We start from the raw sequence: 17972 nt of genomic DNA on the forward strand, positions 1-17972 counted from the left end.
AACTAGATTTTTTATATTGCTTGAAAACGGACCTAGATGTTGAGAGCTCAATTGCCCGAATGAGATGTGAACTAGAAAAATAATGGGCACCCTTCTAAAGTTCCAATGCCAAAACACCTATCGCAATTCACAGTTGAGACATTGAACACATTTCAGGGAGAAAGGAAAGAGATAATTAGTGCAGTAAGCTAACCGAAGTTGAAAACTACCAGGAACTCCAGGCTCAGTTTGTCTCGCTATGTACTTGGATCAAAAGCAACAAGGAGACTAAAACAAGTTTTAACAGAAGATAATTAACAGAAAACCCATGTCCATACAGAGCATAAGTGTTTGTAAAAGATTATGACCAGCTGTTACAGAAGAGGCGAATAAATGAATGCCACTACTTTTCTTTTCCCTTTACATTTCTTGTAAATAAAAGTTCTATGTTACAAAACAAAATTGTGGTGGAGTCGCAGAGGCCACAGAATTGTGGTGGAGTCGCAAAGTCCACAGCTAGTTTTCTTTTACATTCTCAATTAGAAAGAGCTTAGCTTTAAGCAAATAAAATAAAATTGCACAAGCTTATACACCACCCTTTTCAAGCAACCCCACTCAGTCCTTTATGAAAATTCCCATTTTTAATGAATTAGTAGTACCGCATGCGGTGGCAAAGCCTGCCCCTCCAATCCAAGCTTTTCTTATCCGCATGATAGATCAATTCCATTCAGCAATATTACAAAACGGAGGCATTCAGAAGAATGTAGACGGCAACATTGCAGTAATCAGGCTAATGCAGCACCAGAATCAAACAACCACCCCAAGCAGCAAGCGCCACATGTTGCTATTCCAGTCCCAGTTGTCCGTTGGATGGCCACCACATCAGACGAAACAAGATGGTTAACCACAGTCAGTATGACAGTCTACTGTATGACCAATCAGTATGGAATTACATATGGTAGTGCGCAGACATCAGCTGACTCTATCTGTAGAGCTTCTGACCATACTTGGGGTGTCTCATCAACCCCAAAAGAACCAACCTTGGGCTTTTTTAATCGAGAATCTCTATCTTCGAAAAGCCATTCCTGGTCATCAAAATCACACCATTTTTCCATTTTGGGAACTTTAAGGACCTCACTTGGATATTTGGAATCAGGATGGGGTAGTTTCCTGGACACTTTAGGTACTTGATCAGCCTGTGCACTTGCAAGCAAAGACTTTGATATAGGCATGGACGGTGGCTGTGTTGTTGAGGAGATGGATATTGCCTGAGCTTCTATTACACCATTTATCTTGCATTCCTTATCTGATACAAATTGAATGGAAGCTTGAGGAGTTTCCAGTATCTTTCCATTTTCTATGAATGGATGAGAGGAAATAGGTCCTGGCATCTTACTGGGCTTAATGTCATTAGCTGCAACAGAAACAAAATGAATCAGAACTTGTTATTAATAAGAGGGCATAGGCGCTTGAATTGTAAACAGATTATTCATTGTGAAATACTGCTGGTCAAATTAAACAAGAACTTGATAAATGGCTAAATTATGAGAAACCTACCAAAGTCTTGGTTGAATTTTACTACCAACAAAATTATTTCCCTCTGTTTCAAAATATGGACATAAATCTGAAAAATAAATGCTTTTCACTTTAGTATGACCCACCATTAAAGAATCCATTTTTGTATGATTCTTTTCGTTTCCTTGGATTTCCTTCAGTGAGACCACTCTTAATGCTCTCCTTGGGAAGAAGAGAGGCTTTTGCATTATGGATATCTGTAAGGTCAGCCTTGCTGTTTTCTTTTACTTTATTTGGCTCTGGGTTCTTATGTTCATTTTTCTCCCTTACTTTCTCCTCCTTTTTCTTTTCTTTGTCCTTCCCTTGGCCTTCTTTACCCTTATCTTTATCCTTCCGTTTATCCCTGTGTCTATCATCACCTTCTTTTGGTTTGCTCTTGTCTTTCCCATCAATCCTTTTCTCAATATCATTCTCCAGTGGTCTTGTTGGTTTTTTATCAATTATAGGCTGAACTGTTCGAGGAAGGCTCTGAGCCATAGCCTTTCCAGAAAATTTTGACTCATCCCTGATTCCTTGCCCATCCAACTTTCTATAATCACCTTTCTTGTTCTTTACCTTGTTATCAGTCAAAGCCCCAGTAGCCTTGGCCACCAATCCGACCATTCCCTCATACTTTCTTGCATCCACACTGACAAGCTTCTCAACCAACTGTTTCCTGCTACCTCTGACTTCATCTCTGGTCCTCCTGTCAACCTCCTGTACAAAATTAGACTCCTTTGGCTGCCCAGTGAGATGGCTATTCTGAGAGACCCTCACACCGTAACCTGAAAGCTGACTAGCAAATTTCTTTTCACCTAAGATACTTTTTCTATCTACGCCCCTTTCCTTCTCCTTTTGGATGAATATTTCTCCACCATTAACATCAGATTTTCCAGGAAGTTTCTTCTCATCTGGGGTTCTATCTTCATTTTTATGCTCAGATTTCCCTGGAAGCCTCTTCTCATCTGAGGCACTAATTTTGTCTCTATCCTTATCTCTGTCCTTCTCCTTTTTGTCTCTCTGCTTTTCTTTTTTCTCTTTCTTATCCCTATGCTTTCCATCAGTTCTATCTTTTTCCCTTTTTTCTTTATACTTTCCTTCTTTCTTTTCTCTGTTCTTCTTCTCTTTCTTCAGCTTCTTCTCTCTGTCCTTTTCCTGAAAGTCATGGAAAGAAATCATTCAACTGAAGAGGCAAACATTATAGACTCTCAGCAGTATATTACAATCCATCAATTAGCCACATCACATACAACATTAAACTCATAAATTTTCCACCTAAAAATTAAACAAAAAATGGAACAGCCCATACTCCAATTTTATACTAAAAAACAGGCCACTTTGGTATCCATTAAATATGCAGACAAACTGATTTGACAAAGTTCTCATTAAAACAAAACTGGTCACACACACACATCACCCAAGAAATATTAATATCAGACACCAAAGTATCACCTTCATTGGATAAGCAAGCATAAGGCAAAGATAAATTTGATCTCATGTTCAATTTTGCCTTGTAAAGATATTCCTTTCAAAAATTGAAAATAAGTGAATAATGCTTGTAAGGAGCCTTTATTACACTTTCATCATAAAAATGTAACCATTGCTTCCTTACATAAGGGATATCTACTAAAATAGAGGGAGGAAAAAGACACTTTCACATGGCAGAAACTAACCATGTACCAGGAACCTAAACAACAATCACAAATATTGAAGGCTCACTCAATAATTTAAGGAACATTTAGTCACTGCCTCATCTCCACAACCGCTGTGAATTAAAAGGAAAAAGAAAAGGAAATAAAAAATAATAAAAACCCTTAGTTGATGGTTCCTAAGGAAGTTACTACAAAGAAAAGGCTAGCACGTCCTCTTATCATGCAAGGACAGCTAACATTTTGTAACGAGAGCACAAGAAATGAAAAAAATTGTATATATCACTATATCATACAATTCTTTGCAGAAGAGTGTGCAATGCACCATGACCAACTTGATGTCACAGTATCAATCTTCTCATCAGGGATTGAAATAATTTTCCTTAGTTAAGAACTGAAAAATTACTGCATCTCTTCACCCACATTAAGAGTAAAATAAAGATAATCAAGAAAAAATGACATCAAGGACACCCTAAGTTAAAGGGCAACGACTACAATAAGTTCAAATAGAAACTCTACCAAGTCTTCAATTTTAACCAACAATTACCAAAAAAACAACAAATTCAGAATGTCTGATTGCCTGCCTTCCAAATTTGCTCAGCTGAACTTGAGACTAACTCTCAACAAATAATTCAGACAGGTCTTATTGGAAAGACGAGGGGGAAGGTTTTTTTTGTGGGTGGGGAGGTGGGGGGGTTGTGCTCCTTGAATTGAAACAATCATATAATGCCAAGAAGTAAAGTGCTCATGAATTTTGCTAGATGTTGCTTACAGACCTCATTATCCAAAAAAAAAACGACAGCTAAAAGCACCAAATCCATGCACAATCCAAGGCCTTCACTATCCTAAAAATTATACTACCTAGGTTGAAAGATGAAACTAAAATCATTAAACCCAAGTCAGCAATTAGCTACAGTGACATTATAATTCATGTTGCTAACATACGTAGAATTCCTATCACATTAATACATCAAGGACCCACAAGTTTACTCAAAGAAAATTAACTCGAAAGATAATAACTACAACACTATTGCTAAACAAAAATTGCAAAGACAGTTAGCTACTATGATCTGTAGCATCTATTCTCTTTCAATATGCATACATGCACCAAAATTTACAAGAAGCACGTTCAACATAATAAATTTGCCAATACACAAATGTTACCGGTCCCTACCCTAGCCTTAGAGTTTGATGACTTGACTCACTGTCTAATTCCTGATTGTTGATAAACAAACATGTCAGAATCCATGGATCACAAGGACTTCGTAGAATGGACAATCCAGTGCTTAAGAGCAGCAAATCTAACATGAAGAGGTTCCAGCAAGGATATTTTCTAAAACTCGGGCAATCATCTTAAAAAGTGTAAGATCATAAGCATAACTAATCAGCAAAACAGAATGAAAATAAATCAAACAAAGCAATAATGAGATAAAGTCTAATCAAGATCAATGTAGCACGGAAACAGAAATGCGGACATGAGGAAAAGCAGAAACGGATACGGGGAAACGACATTTTCAAAAATATAGGAAACGAAAACGAGGGAAATGAGTAAAACATGTTTACAAGTTTCATACTTCATACTCATAAAAAAACATAAAATACAACACATTTAAATGTTAAAAAAAAAAAAGAGGAAAAGATAATGATGAAATTTATGACATACTCATTAAAGCACATGACAATAGAATTGAATATACAACTACAAAAATTATTACAAAAATACTAAATATATAACTATAGATAAAAACAATAAATTGAAGGTTACATATTGGATTTTCCAAAAATAATAAAAAAAAGATTACATATTGTTTTTCTAAATCACAGCCAATGGTACCATGCATGCTAAATCACTGCAAAATTACAGCCAAATTTGTCTCCGCCGACAAAACCCACAAGAGCTAACCATTGATTAAGAATTTAACCCTCAAAACCAAATATATCAAAACCAATCAATGCCATCACCACTAGGTAACTCCTCCTCCTCCTCCTCCTCCTCCTTGGTGCATCGTGATTCCCAGGTCAGGCACGACTCTGCTGTGTTTTTAACCAAGCTATATATATATATATATATATATATATATATATTTTTAAAAGAAACGTGTTTCCAGCATAGGAAACAAGTGTCCAACTTCTGAAAATTGCGGAGATGGCCCCGAAAAGTTTCCCAGCCGTGTCTCGCCATTTCCATATCAGAAATGTTTCCGACACGGGGAAACGCCACCCCTCGCCGTTTCCGTGCATCAAAGATCAAGACAATAAAATGAACTGAGTTTATGAAAAGATTTAGTATTGCTGCCACCATTTATCAGGACTATAAGGTTAGTGTTGCCAGTGAGGAAAACCCAAACAGAAGCACAAGATGACATTTAATAGAAATCCCAGAAGTAGAAAGCTCCAGCAGATGGGAGAAAAGGTGTACTTGAACATTGGATTTCAATAAGATATTCCCTCAGTCAAATAATCCCATCAAGGTAATAGTAATACTTCTAATCACGACAACATAAATAAAATAACAACTCAAAATAGGACCTAATTAACCAGATTCATGATACCAAGAACAAAGTTTTCACATGTTGATGCATTAGCAATGCCCTGAAGAAATGCTTGATAAAATTAAAAGTAGCAGGAGGTCATCATGCACCAAGAACATTTGCATCTAACATGTAGTTCACAACTATAAGACCTGCAACTCTCCTTGATCCTTAATTCCAGAGTTCACTAAAATTAAGATGAATCTCTCCAATTGCACAGAATATTCAAGTTAATGTTGTTAATGAAAGCAGTTCCAACAAACTCTGCCATCATTTTAGGGCATGCAAACATGCACCAAATCATTGCATTCATCATATCTTAAGAATCAATGCATTTTAACTATCAAAGAAATTAAAAAAAAAAAAAATCAAAGAAACTAAACTGTGAATTCCCTAGCATAGTAATGATTTAGAAAGATCAACTTGTTTCTATCAGATCACTTTGGATGGTTATAACTTATAATCCAAATAAAAGAAGAAAGTTTAGTCATCAGAGATGGTGATAGTAATTTGAATCCAGATAATTTGCTGTATCAGGCAAGAATCACAACTTTGGTAGTTGCAGAGTGCTTGGTGGCCTTTTCCTCAACATGGTAGCTTTACTTATCATAATAGAGATTTTTTAGATCCTAGTAAAGACACTTTTGAGTTAGGAATTAAAAGCTCCAATTCTACAACCATTTTGATGCCATAATTTCTCTAAGAAAAATCAGAAAAAAAACAAAGAAGTAAAGAAATCAAATGTTCTGGAAGATCTCCATCCAAATGTTAATGATGATATACTAAAAAAACAAGCTCAGAAAGAATGCTCTCCAATTGCTTGAGAAAGACAACATCAAACTTTTGAGGGAAGTACCTAAACTCAAACGTAATTTTCTAAGGTAAAAAAAATGCAGCTCTCATTCACCATGCTACAATGTTAGGTGCACCCCAAAATGATTCACATGGAATTCCTGAAGAAACCAAACATGAAGCCAAAGAAAACATTGCGAAGTAATCTTGACTTGAATATATGACAGGAACTAGAAACATAGAAAATATGAGGCAAGAATTCTAACTTTCAAGAAAATAAACATGCCGAGTTTGTGTTGCTCAGAGTGAGATCAATTTTGTTATACCCATTGTTAGCAGAAATCGCAGAAGCCCTAGCAATTGCATTATAAATGAATGATCCAATTTAAAATATATATATATATATATATATATATATATATATATATATATATATATATATATCCTCGTTTAAGGTTGCGCGATGCTACGATAACGTAGTTGTGATAAGGCCACAATCACAGGCATGAAGTCTAAGACATTCCAGGTACAAAGTTTAAAACTTTTCCCCTATCTTCTTTTTGATTTTATGCAAACAATTTCATCCAGAACAAATCCCATTTTGTGCCTCCAAACCCTAGAATCTCCCTTTCAAAACTCTAATTCACCTTACAACCAGTTGAACTATTTATTCCTATATCTATTCTTTAAAAATAACCTATGAATGTGTATGCTGTTGAATCAGGAACAAAATGCCATTTTTGTACTCTCAGTCAAAGCTATTGCCTAAAAAATAATGCATATAATTGAATTAAAGACACAACAAAAGAGACTTTCAGAAGGCATTTAAAATATAATCGGAACCAAAAACTGATGGAGATCTCTTGACTTGTTTTGATCCAATGCAAATTATAACAGGATTTCTTTCCATAATCATAAAGAAATCCAGGCCAATATATAACATACAAAAAAAATAGGGTTAGCATTTTAACCTTTTTTAGTAAGTCCACATCATCTCTCCTAGCCTTTTCATATCCTGGTGGTGGAAATGGAAAACAACGCGACATCGCACAGAATCTCAGAACACAAAACACGAGTGACTTCCACCAAAGAAAATGCTTGTATTACTTTCCAGTAGCACTGTTCCAAAAAGGGAACGAACCAGTAACTATGCTCCTGTCCATCCACCATGTCCCCGCATTCATTTCCTGCTTCAACACTGCTCCATGAACTTCTTGATCCCTCCCAACAACAGAGATACCAAAATCCACCAACCCTTTAGTATCCTTCACCAAAATGCTCACAGAGTAAAACAGAAGTGATTGAGAAACACAGTTAATATCAAAGGTAGCCACTACTTCCACTAAATCGAACCTACTATAGTAGTACTCTACACTGTGATATTCAAGAAATCCAGATTACTAAAAATAACGTTGGACAAGCTTTTCCTTGCTAAAGAACTTAGCTCCAACTATGTCAACCCAAAAGGTTCCTTGAGAAACGAAAATGGTCCACTACAATCTGATCTGTGTTGCCTTCTGGGCCAATACAGAACCATTACCTCCCTTTCCTTATAACCAAAAGCAAACACCCAAATCATCCCCTAGTTGATGATCGAAAAACACAAAGCAGCCAAACCCAAAAAAAAAAAAAATTATCCTCCAGAAAAACAGAATACCCAATTTTTTGTTACTGTTACACAATCCTGTATATGCAATCCTCTTCCATGCCCAAGACTAACAATCTTAATGATCACTCTATTCAATCTCAAAGTTCGATAACAGAGCTTGTGAACTGCCCACCCCAGAACTCCAATCCCTTGAAAGATGGCCCATTCTCCGCTTTGCTCCAGAATCAAAACCCTGATCAGTCCAGAAATCACGAAATTCAATGAGTTCCCAATTAGGATAGGAACAAACCCTAGAAAATATGCTAAAGTCGCTAAGCAGATATCCGGCTCCCAACAAAACAAAAACCCAATAAAATTCAGTTCTGAGGAAGAACAAAAAATGGTAAAAAGCAGGAACAAGACCCAGAAAAGAGTAGCTCTTTGGAAAATTGTAAAACAGCAAGAAGGAATAAAGGGAATATAAGAGAAACACCTTTCTTTCAAGTTCCCAAGTGTAAATGGGTATCAATCAAAAGCGAAAAAGAAGCTTGATTCAAAGCATAAATGGAAATTTAAAAAAAAAAAAAAAAAAAAAACTAAGCCAAAATTTTTCTCTCAAAAAAAAAAGCGATGTAAAATCCATGAACTGGAGATTACCTTGTCCGCTACAACGAAGAATGCATTGTAGAGGGACAAGATCTCTGCGTGAGAGATAAGGGAAGCTGAAGAATAACAAAGATTTGATACTTCGTTGATTCTTTTTTACTGTGTAGATTGTTCGTGTGTTTTTTTCTTTGTTCTTGATGGTGTGTGTGTGAGAGAGTATTTTCTGAGAAAGAGAGCTTTCGTTCTCTATATCTCTCTTTCTTGTTTGTACGCAATTTTTTTTTTTTTTTAAGGAAATGTTCGGAAGTTCCACGCGAGAAACAGATAGAGAAGGAGAGAGAGGAAGCGAAGGAGAGACTCTCTGAGGCCCATATAAATTTGTGAGGCAAAGAGAGAGAATCCTGTCTGACACGTACCTTTTCTCAACCCTCTTTTCTCTATTCTCTGCATCACGCTCTCTCCCTTCATGTTTCTTTCACGCTCTTTCGCTTCATGATTTTTCCCTTCTACTCATGCAATTTTTTCATTTTTAGTAACATGACTAATATAATATGTCGCCGACTAGCACATAAAATTTAATTTCACGAAACAATGCATTTATAATAATTTTATTATAATTATTAATTTTGATAAATTTATTATAATTAAATTATTATATGCATAATAGTTATATAAAATAAAATTTTCATTTATAAAACATGGTTCGAATACAATTAAAAATAAATATATTTAATGTATTTTAGTTAAAATTATTTTAAAATGCTGAAATAATTTTTTAGAAAAGTATTTTTTTAACTTTTCATTTTTAACTTGAAATAGAGCTTACTTATATTTAAGTGGATTATTATTTAAAAAAATTCAATTTTTTGGAAATTTTTTTTGATATTATTTGAGTTTTTTTTTTAATTTTACTCTAATTATAGGATATTAATTTAAAAATATATTATATAATAGAAAATATAAATTTATATTAAATCATGAGAGTAAATTACATTAATTGTCATTGATTTATATGGTTATTTCATTTCATTTATTTAATTTTAATTTATTAAAATAAAATTTATCAATTTTAATTTTGTTTAAAAAAATAAGTCTTTAGTTAAACAAATTACCCTTTAACTCTATTTTCCATTTTTTCTCTTTTTTATTTTTATAATTAAATTAATTAATAATTATTATCAATAAAATTATATTATTTTAACTAAATTTATTAATAAAATTATTAATTATATATGTTATTTATTATTAATTAATATTTAATTTATAACAATCTTTAAAACAATAATAATAATAAATTTTAAAATAATATATGATATTTATCAATATTATAGTATTTCTATAAAAAGTTATGAATTTATTTTGGTTAAATATTAATTTAGTATTAGTTAAAAAAAAAAACTGAACCTTAAACCTGCCATTGCAAGGGATTTTTTTTAAATAAAATTAAAATTGATAACAAATTTTTAAGTTAAAAAAATAAAATTATTCTTTTATCTTATTTTTCTAAATTAACTAATAAACATTGTCAATAAAATTATATTATTTTAACTAAATTTATTAATACAATTATTAATTAAATATGTTATTTATCATTAACTAATGTTTAATTTGTAACAATCCTGAAAAATAAATATAATAATAATGATTTTAAAATAATATATGATATTTTAACAATATTTTAGTATTTATATATAAAAATAAAAAAAACAATAAGTAATAATTTACGATAAGTAGAATTTAGAACTTTATTTTGATTAAATATTAATTTAGTATTAATTAAAAAATAATATAAAAATCTACTATTTCAAGTTTAAATATTTTTTTTGAAATAAAATTAAAATTAAGAGATTTTATTTTAACAAATAAAATTTGAATAATTGAAATAAAATAACCATTAATTTAAAGAAAAATTATATAATTTATCCTAAATAATGATTATCTAAATTTATTTAAAATTTTAAAAATAACTATTTGATTTTTAAATTTAATTGTTCACGTTTTTTATTTTTAAAAATTTGAAGTTTTATCAATAATAAAAAATAACACAATATTTTGAAATATGCTGTCGTTTTCTTCTTATTTATTATAAAATGATAAATAAAAGTTCATAAATTTATTATTTGAAATTTAATAGAGATATTTGTTACATATTTTACTATAATTGCCAATTAACAATTTTTTTATTTTTAAAAATAAAATCATAATTTTTTGGACCACTTTAATACAGTTAAATCAACTTTAAAATATGCTATTAGAGCTCTTATGAAATATAAAAAGATGCAGTTTTTGATAATGCGTGTGCAATTCCTTCTCTATATATGTACTCAAAATCTGGCTATACAGTACGAGAGTGAACGCACGCTCTGTAGAAGCACGTGAATTAAATACATGGTCAATAATAGATTTGCCTAAGAGCATGTGGGTAGGTTCCCTTTGCCATCACACCACTAATTTAATGAACCACGTGGCATCTCCCCAGCCAATCAGAGAACAGATGGTACATACACGTGTGAGAAGCAGAATTGCTGGAAAAGATGACGGACCATAATCCATGTGAGAGGCATAAGGTGATGGGGATCATTCAATTCAGCTTTGCTAGTGGAAAGGTCATTTCTATGCCAAGCTTTAAGTGTCTTCTTATATTGGAGCACACGCCACCATTGCTTGGCATGTTTCGCTTGCAGGGGGAAAGGAGAGGCCCTAAGAGCACATTCCTCTTCTGAAATTGTTTTGCATCGCCAAGAGTGGGTTCTATTATTTGTCAAAACTCAATAAAGTTGTCAAGTTGGGAGTTCTTGAGATGGATAGTGAAAGCTATGGACAACATAGTACTACCATATTTGAATTTGATGACCATCTTAATTTTAATTTAATACATGATATTACTTGAAATTTTTGAGTGAGTATCTGATAAGAATGTTGCTTGTATTCAAAAAAATTAAATTAAATCGATGACTTAACTCATGCTACTCTGACACTTAAATCGATAAATAATGAAAAAGGTAAATATCAACAAAAAGAATAAGGGTTAGAATTGCATAACTTGAATATTTGTATGAACTATATTTATAGAGTAGAAGATAATTTTTTTTCCACTTTAATCAGGATTTTGCCAATTCATACATGCTCAATTCTCCTCCACTCTTTGTCGAGGTGTTAACTAGTATTCCTTATATTCCCAACTATAATATAGGGCATATTTTCATTATGCAACTAACTTATACTCGATAACTTTTTCCTTATTTGAACACGTACATACTCTTTGACTGAACAACCATTATACTCTGAACTCACTGCGAATAATACGAATACCTTATCTGAATATTTTGTGAATAGTCTAAATTTCCTTATCCGAATATTTTATAAATTGTCCGAACACTTGATGTTTTAGCTGTATCATATCAATACAATTTGAAATAAATTTTATATTAAATTTCACACAAAATGACTTGAACTAAATTATAAAAATATAACTATTTAACTGTTGCGATTAATAAATGAGCAAACGTGATTTGCACATGCTTTGACATTTCATTACACTTATAATTTTACAAAATTTAAATACCAAATGTGATAGAACTAGGGATAAGGGTGTAAAATGACTTTTTGCCCAAAAATTCAGAGATTAAAAGAGTGAGAGGGAAGAATTACACTTTGGATGTGGACTGAAGAGTTGAATTTGCATAATGAGGCAAGGATAAAGAAAAACTTTGATCATTTGACATAACGTGGAAAAATTACACATGGGTCACTTGAAAAAGGAGGTTGGAACATTGAGAGGAAAAAAAGGATGGAGTTGTTATTAGAGCTACAATATAAAGTCAATTTTTTTATTTTTTTCTACGTCAATAATATTATTTTTATTTTTTTACATATTTATAATAGCTTAATTTTCTTTACAACGTCTCTCGTACGTCAAAAATGAAGAAAATAACGTTCTTGAAAATTATTAATAATATATTTATATACTCAATATTTTTAAATATTTTAAAAAATATTTATATATGCATAACATAAATACATAAATTAATTTAATATTATTTTATAATGAAAAATATATTATATATATATATATATATATATATATATATATATATATATATATATATATATATATATATATATATATGTTATTCTTTGCGCGACAAAATGAGCCTTGGAAGCTCAATTATTGCATCGAACATATATGTTTCCTTCAATGTTTGGAATCAATTGTCCAATTTCACAAGTTTTCTTTTACTTGTACTCCATTCGTTCCATTAAAATAAATTTATTTTCTTAATTTATTTTAAGTTATAGATTTTTTTAAAAAATAATAATTTATTTATTTATTAATATGTACGTATTTAATATTTATTAAGCAAAGGAGACTATTAATTTTAAAAATAACATAATAATATAAATTATTTAATTTTTAATGAAACAATCTAAATAAAGAGTATATTAAAAATATTATATAAAAATTTATTATTTTAATTATAAATTATATAAAAATAAAAACAAATTTATTTTATCTACGACAAATATAAAACTTCCCAATAATCGGCCCATTTTATTTGATTTAGTGTTGTAAGAACTATTGATAATATTCACCACTTTCCCCCTTTTCAAGTGTAACACCAAATTTTAAAAGCTATGGTGAAATTTTCAACTATCACGAAAGTGAGAAAAAAGTGAAATTATTGTCCTCCATCCGTGACATCAGTAACACTATGTTTGGATAAAGAAAAAAATAAGAGAGGGGCGAAAATTTAAGAGAAAAATAATTTTATTTTTTATTATTTTGTATTTAGATCAATAAAAAATAAATATGAAAAGAAAATTTGGGAAGAAAATAAGATTTTTTTATTCACTTTAACTTTTTCTCTAAAATGAAAGAAAAGTGGGAGAAAAATATAAAAAAATTATAAGTATATCTCTATATTTTATAAATTTTTATTTTTTAACTTAGAATAAAATTATAATTTTATTATTTATAAAGTTACTTTTTCCCTAATATTTTCTTTCCTCCAATGTAAACACAATGTAAGTGTAAAAAAATATTTAAATTGAAAAAATATTATTATTATTATTATTATTTAAATAAAATAAATAAGATATAACCAGTTATATTTAAATTTTATTTTAATAATAAAGCACATATAAGATAAATTTAATTTTATATAAAAATAAATTTAATAATTGTTATATTAAATATTTATATTAAAAATTATGTATGATTAACTATAATGTGCACAATAAATGTATGAAGTTTTAATTTAATAACTATTAAATTTATTTTCTTATATAATTTTCATTTATTTTTATTTGTTATTATTTGAGTTTTCTAGGATAGTTGAGAAAATTATTGGATAATCTTATTTTCATAAAAATATATTTATAATTGATTAAATTATCTTTTATTTCACTTAATTTTTTTTTGTATAAATATTTATTTTATTTAATAAAGATATAAGATAAAATAAAAAAAATTAATGCTTTTTTATTTTTTAAATGTAACATATAATTTTAAACAAAAAAAAAATTTAGATGCCATAAATAAAAACAAATCTAATTTAACTTATATATATATATAGTACTTTTTTAGGCAGTTAAAGGTAAGGAAAAAATTATTAATACCTCGTTCATCTATTTATATTTGTCACATTTAAATTTTATAAAGAGAATTGTTGAATAATTTTACTTTTATAAAAAAAAAATTTATTAAATTATCATTTATCTAAATTACAAAATTAATAGATATGATAGATAATATATATGTGTGTGTGTAGAGAGAGAACTCCCAATAGTTTAACACATGATGTTATTTTTTTTGATATTGCTAATTAGTATTTTCTGTCATTTTGACACGTTGATTTTTCTACTAATTTTATTTATTTATTATTAATTAATTTATTACTTAAAATTATAATTAAATTATTAATTTTTTAATTATATATATAAGTCATAAGTTATTTAATAATTTACTTTTTAATATTATAATAAATAATTATTATTATAGGATAAGTTATAATATAAATTAATTATATATATTTATATTATAAAATTTTTATTAAATAGTTTAAGAGATAAAAAATAATAAAAAATAAAATATATAATATTTAATAAAAATTTAAGATATTATATTATATATATATTAAAATTATTAATAATTATGTAATAATTTGTGGACATATATATATATATATATTAAAATCATTAATATCTACGTAATAATTGACGGACAATTCTTAATTTTTCATAAAAGAATTAATGCAACCGATAAATTTAAGAGCAATTATTTAGATAATTAATTTATAGTTGGAACTAATCACATGTGTTGGGAAGCATTATCTATCTGATCCGACGTGGCATGGATGAGCACAAGGCAGCAATTGTAATTCTATGCTAATATGAACTTGTACTTTAATGACAAATCACCCTCCTAATGACCGGATAGTCAAACGTACAACTCCGCATTTGTGTCATTAATCACAAGAAAGACAAGCCGCACCTGAACTCTGCCCTATTGAACCTCCTGACTATAAGACTGGAAGATATTTACCCAGCCTCTCGATCCTACTTTGCTCTTAAACCCTAGCCGTTCTCTTAGATTTTTTAGATTTTCTTCTCAAAGGTATGCTTATTTCTTAAACCCTAATTTATATGCGTCTATTTTTATTAATTTAGCTTTGCTTGTCTATGTCGGTTGATTTCGATTGCTAGTAGATGGATAAGTCATAAACTGTTTCTTCCTCCATTATCAAAGATATTATTATTGTTTGGAGCTGGGATTTTGAGTACTAATCGAGATTTTTCCTTTTTTTTTTATTATTGTTGATCTTCTGGATTTCATGGGAAATCATGATTGTTCAGTGGGTATAAATGGCATTCTGTAACAAATTTGGGAGCCTGGTGAGGCAGAGCGTTTCCCAGAATGGTCAAGTTCAAATGGCCTCTATGTTGAATTCTATTCGCTGCATGTCATCAAACAAGCTTTTTGTGGGAGGTATTGATGAATGCTGTATCAAAGACTGCTTTTCCTTTACTTTATATATATATATATAGTGTGGTAGTGCTCTGCGTTTAACTATGGGGGTGTTTTCTGTGGTTGAAGGTCTTTCGTATGGGACTGATGACCGGTCTCTAAAGGATGCTTTTTCTGGGTTTGGTGAAGTGATTAGTGGTAAGTTTCAACACTCATCTCATAGCAGGATATAGTTATTGTTAATTCAATGAAACTGAAATTTTTTACTGAATATATATATATATATATATATATATATATATATATATATTAATAATTTTTTACTTTGTTAAAATTAAACTTACAATAGGAATGCCATTTTTGTTCTTTAACATTGTCCAGAAAGTTATAAGACTGAACACATTGGTAATGGCAATGCAGCATTTGCATATTTTGGATGCCAATGTAAAATGATATCCACTTGTATGCTTATTTTATTAACATAATTATCTTTCTTTAGTTATTTAGCCAATATAAATGTTTTCCAGCAGTTGCTTACATGTATACCAACTAAATAAATAAATGTATGCATGCATAAGAGAGAGAGGAAACAAAAAAAGAGGATATTTTTGTTCTTGGTAGTGTCATTGTATTGATTCACATTGTTCCTCTGGTACACAGCAAGGGTTATCACTGATAGAGATTCTGGAAGGTCAAGGGGATTTGGGTTTGTTGACTTCTCAAACGATGAGTCTGCAAGTGCAGCATTGTCAGCAATGGATGGCCAGGTTAGAAGTAGAATATTTGAAGTGATTTAGTAATGCTGTTCTCTTGAATTGCACGTTGAGTTTTATATGCTGCTTCTTCAGGAATTACAAGGACGAAGCATTCGAGTGAGTTATGCCCAAGATAGTTCTCGTGGTCCACGATCTTTCAACAACAACAATTTTCGCGGGAATGGAAGGTTTGGGGATGAAAATGGTTGCTAAGAAGTTGTCACCATCAATGTACTGCCCTGTAGCTAGTTATTACTGGTTCAGAATGTAGTTCTCTTATTTACTTTAATTGTATTTGCTCAACTTGAGCGTGGCAATTGCCTTTCAGACGTGGGCTTGGTAAGTTTAAATCTGGAGATATTGTTTTTGTTGTTTTGCATGCCCTGCTACAGAAGCACATTTGATTAAATGGTTCACTGGAGGGAATTTGCATGACTTGGGCTTGCAATACGGTAGAGGGCTCTTAACTGCAAGAGGGAGATTTCTTTTGCAGTCTTTGGGAAATAAATGGTTTCCTATGAGCATTGCCTTAGTGCAGTTATGATGTTCCTGCCAGAACCATCAATTTTTATTGTTGGTTGCAGTTGTGTTTTTGTTTTTAGCTTTGCTAATGGTGGAGTGAATTAATATTTTCTTATGTAGGTGAATTAGTGCTTGTATCTTTGATTAAAAAACAAAAAATTGCGCTGTTTGGCGTTTTTCCAAAAAAATGTTGAAATTATTAAAACTTATCAATTTTAATTTTTAATAATATTTTGATATTCTTTAGAAAAGTGTTAACAACTCCTGCATGTCTTCGAAACTGCGAAATTGCATTGAAAACCCCCAGGAGCAGGGGATTTCAAGCTGGGTTAAAAAAAGATATGAAGGAAATGGATAGACCACTCTTTAGGTTGTCAACAAAACCATACCCGATCCATTAGTATATCCTTACCAACCAAGAGCCCTAATACCTTCTGCGGTCCCTCGCAAGGCTGCCAACTACTGGAATAAACTGTGCAGAGACTGGCTTCAACACTGCATATCAGAAACAGTAGGCTCATTGGGGACGCCCTTCACCACCCAAAAGAACCATAAACAGACAAGACCTCCCTAAATCTTCACCGAATTATAAAGCTTAACTCTACAATGTGAGGAGGGTGCTGCTGTAGGGCTCACTGCCACTCTTTAAGCCAATTGAGATTGTTTTCCCAGCTGCGATGTAGAAGCATAGACAATGTAGCCCTCTCAATGCATAGAGTTAAACCGCTTGAAACATAACCAGCACCGGCTTTTGGGCCCAAAGACCCAGCCCTTAGCAAGCAAAAACTAATGCATCCGAAGCCCCCTAACAGTACCACTCATCCTCCTCCCGTCGCCAATCTGTCCACTTCAAGCATGACTAATCCCAGTTGCATAATGGTCTTCGATCATGACTTGCATGCACGCCAAACCAAACATAGGCAACCTCTAAATCAGATACAACCTGACTCATATGCGGAAGGGTCGTCTCGCAAATCAGGAGAACGAAAAACAGAAGTCTTCCCTTGCCTCCGACGATTTCCACTTGGC

The 17972-nt window shown here is 31.1% G+C and overlaps 2 protein-coding genes across 2 annotated transcripts; one reads left to right on the top strand and one right to left on the bottom strand.

Moving 5' to 3' along the window:
* Positions 1–369: 369 nt before the first annotated feature.
* Positions 370–9065, bottom strand: LOC110645036 (uncharacterized). Its single transcript, XM_058145286.1, has 4 exons — positions 8751–9065; positions 7477–8346; positions 1641–2688; positions 370–1393 (listed from the first exon to the last, which is right to left on the bottom strand). Exons 2-4 carry the CDS (start codon positions 7549–7551, stop codon positions 918–920), a joined length of 1599 nt encoding a protein of 532 aa, XP_058001269.1. The 5' UTR covers positions 7552–8346; positions 8751–9065; the 3' UTR covers positions 370–917.
* Positions 9066–15160: 6095 nt separating this feature from the next.
* Positions 15161–16856, top strand: LOC131179194 (glycine-rich RNA-binding protein 2, mitochondrial-like). Its single transcript, XM_058145287.1, has 5 exons — positions 15161–15315; positions 15555–15687; positions 15796–15864; positions 16327–16433; positions 16515–16856. The coding sequence occupies exons 2-5, from the start codon at positions 15564–15566 to the stop codon at positions 16632–16634; spliced, it is 420 nt and encodes a 139-aa protein (XP_058001270.1). The 5' UTR covers positions 15161–15315; positions 15555–15563; the 3' UTR covers positions 16635–16856.
* Positions 16857–17972: the final 1116 nt, after the last annotated feature.

Source organism: Hevea brasiliensis, chromosome 4, assembly GCF_030052815.1.
Source record: "Hevea brasiliensis isolate MT/VB/25A 57/8 chromosome 4, ASM3005281v1, whole genome shotgun sequence".
NCBI lineage: Eukaryota > Viridiplantae > Streptophyta > Magnoliopsida > Malpighiales > Euphorbiaceae > Hevea > Hevea brasiliensis.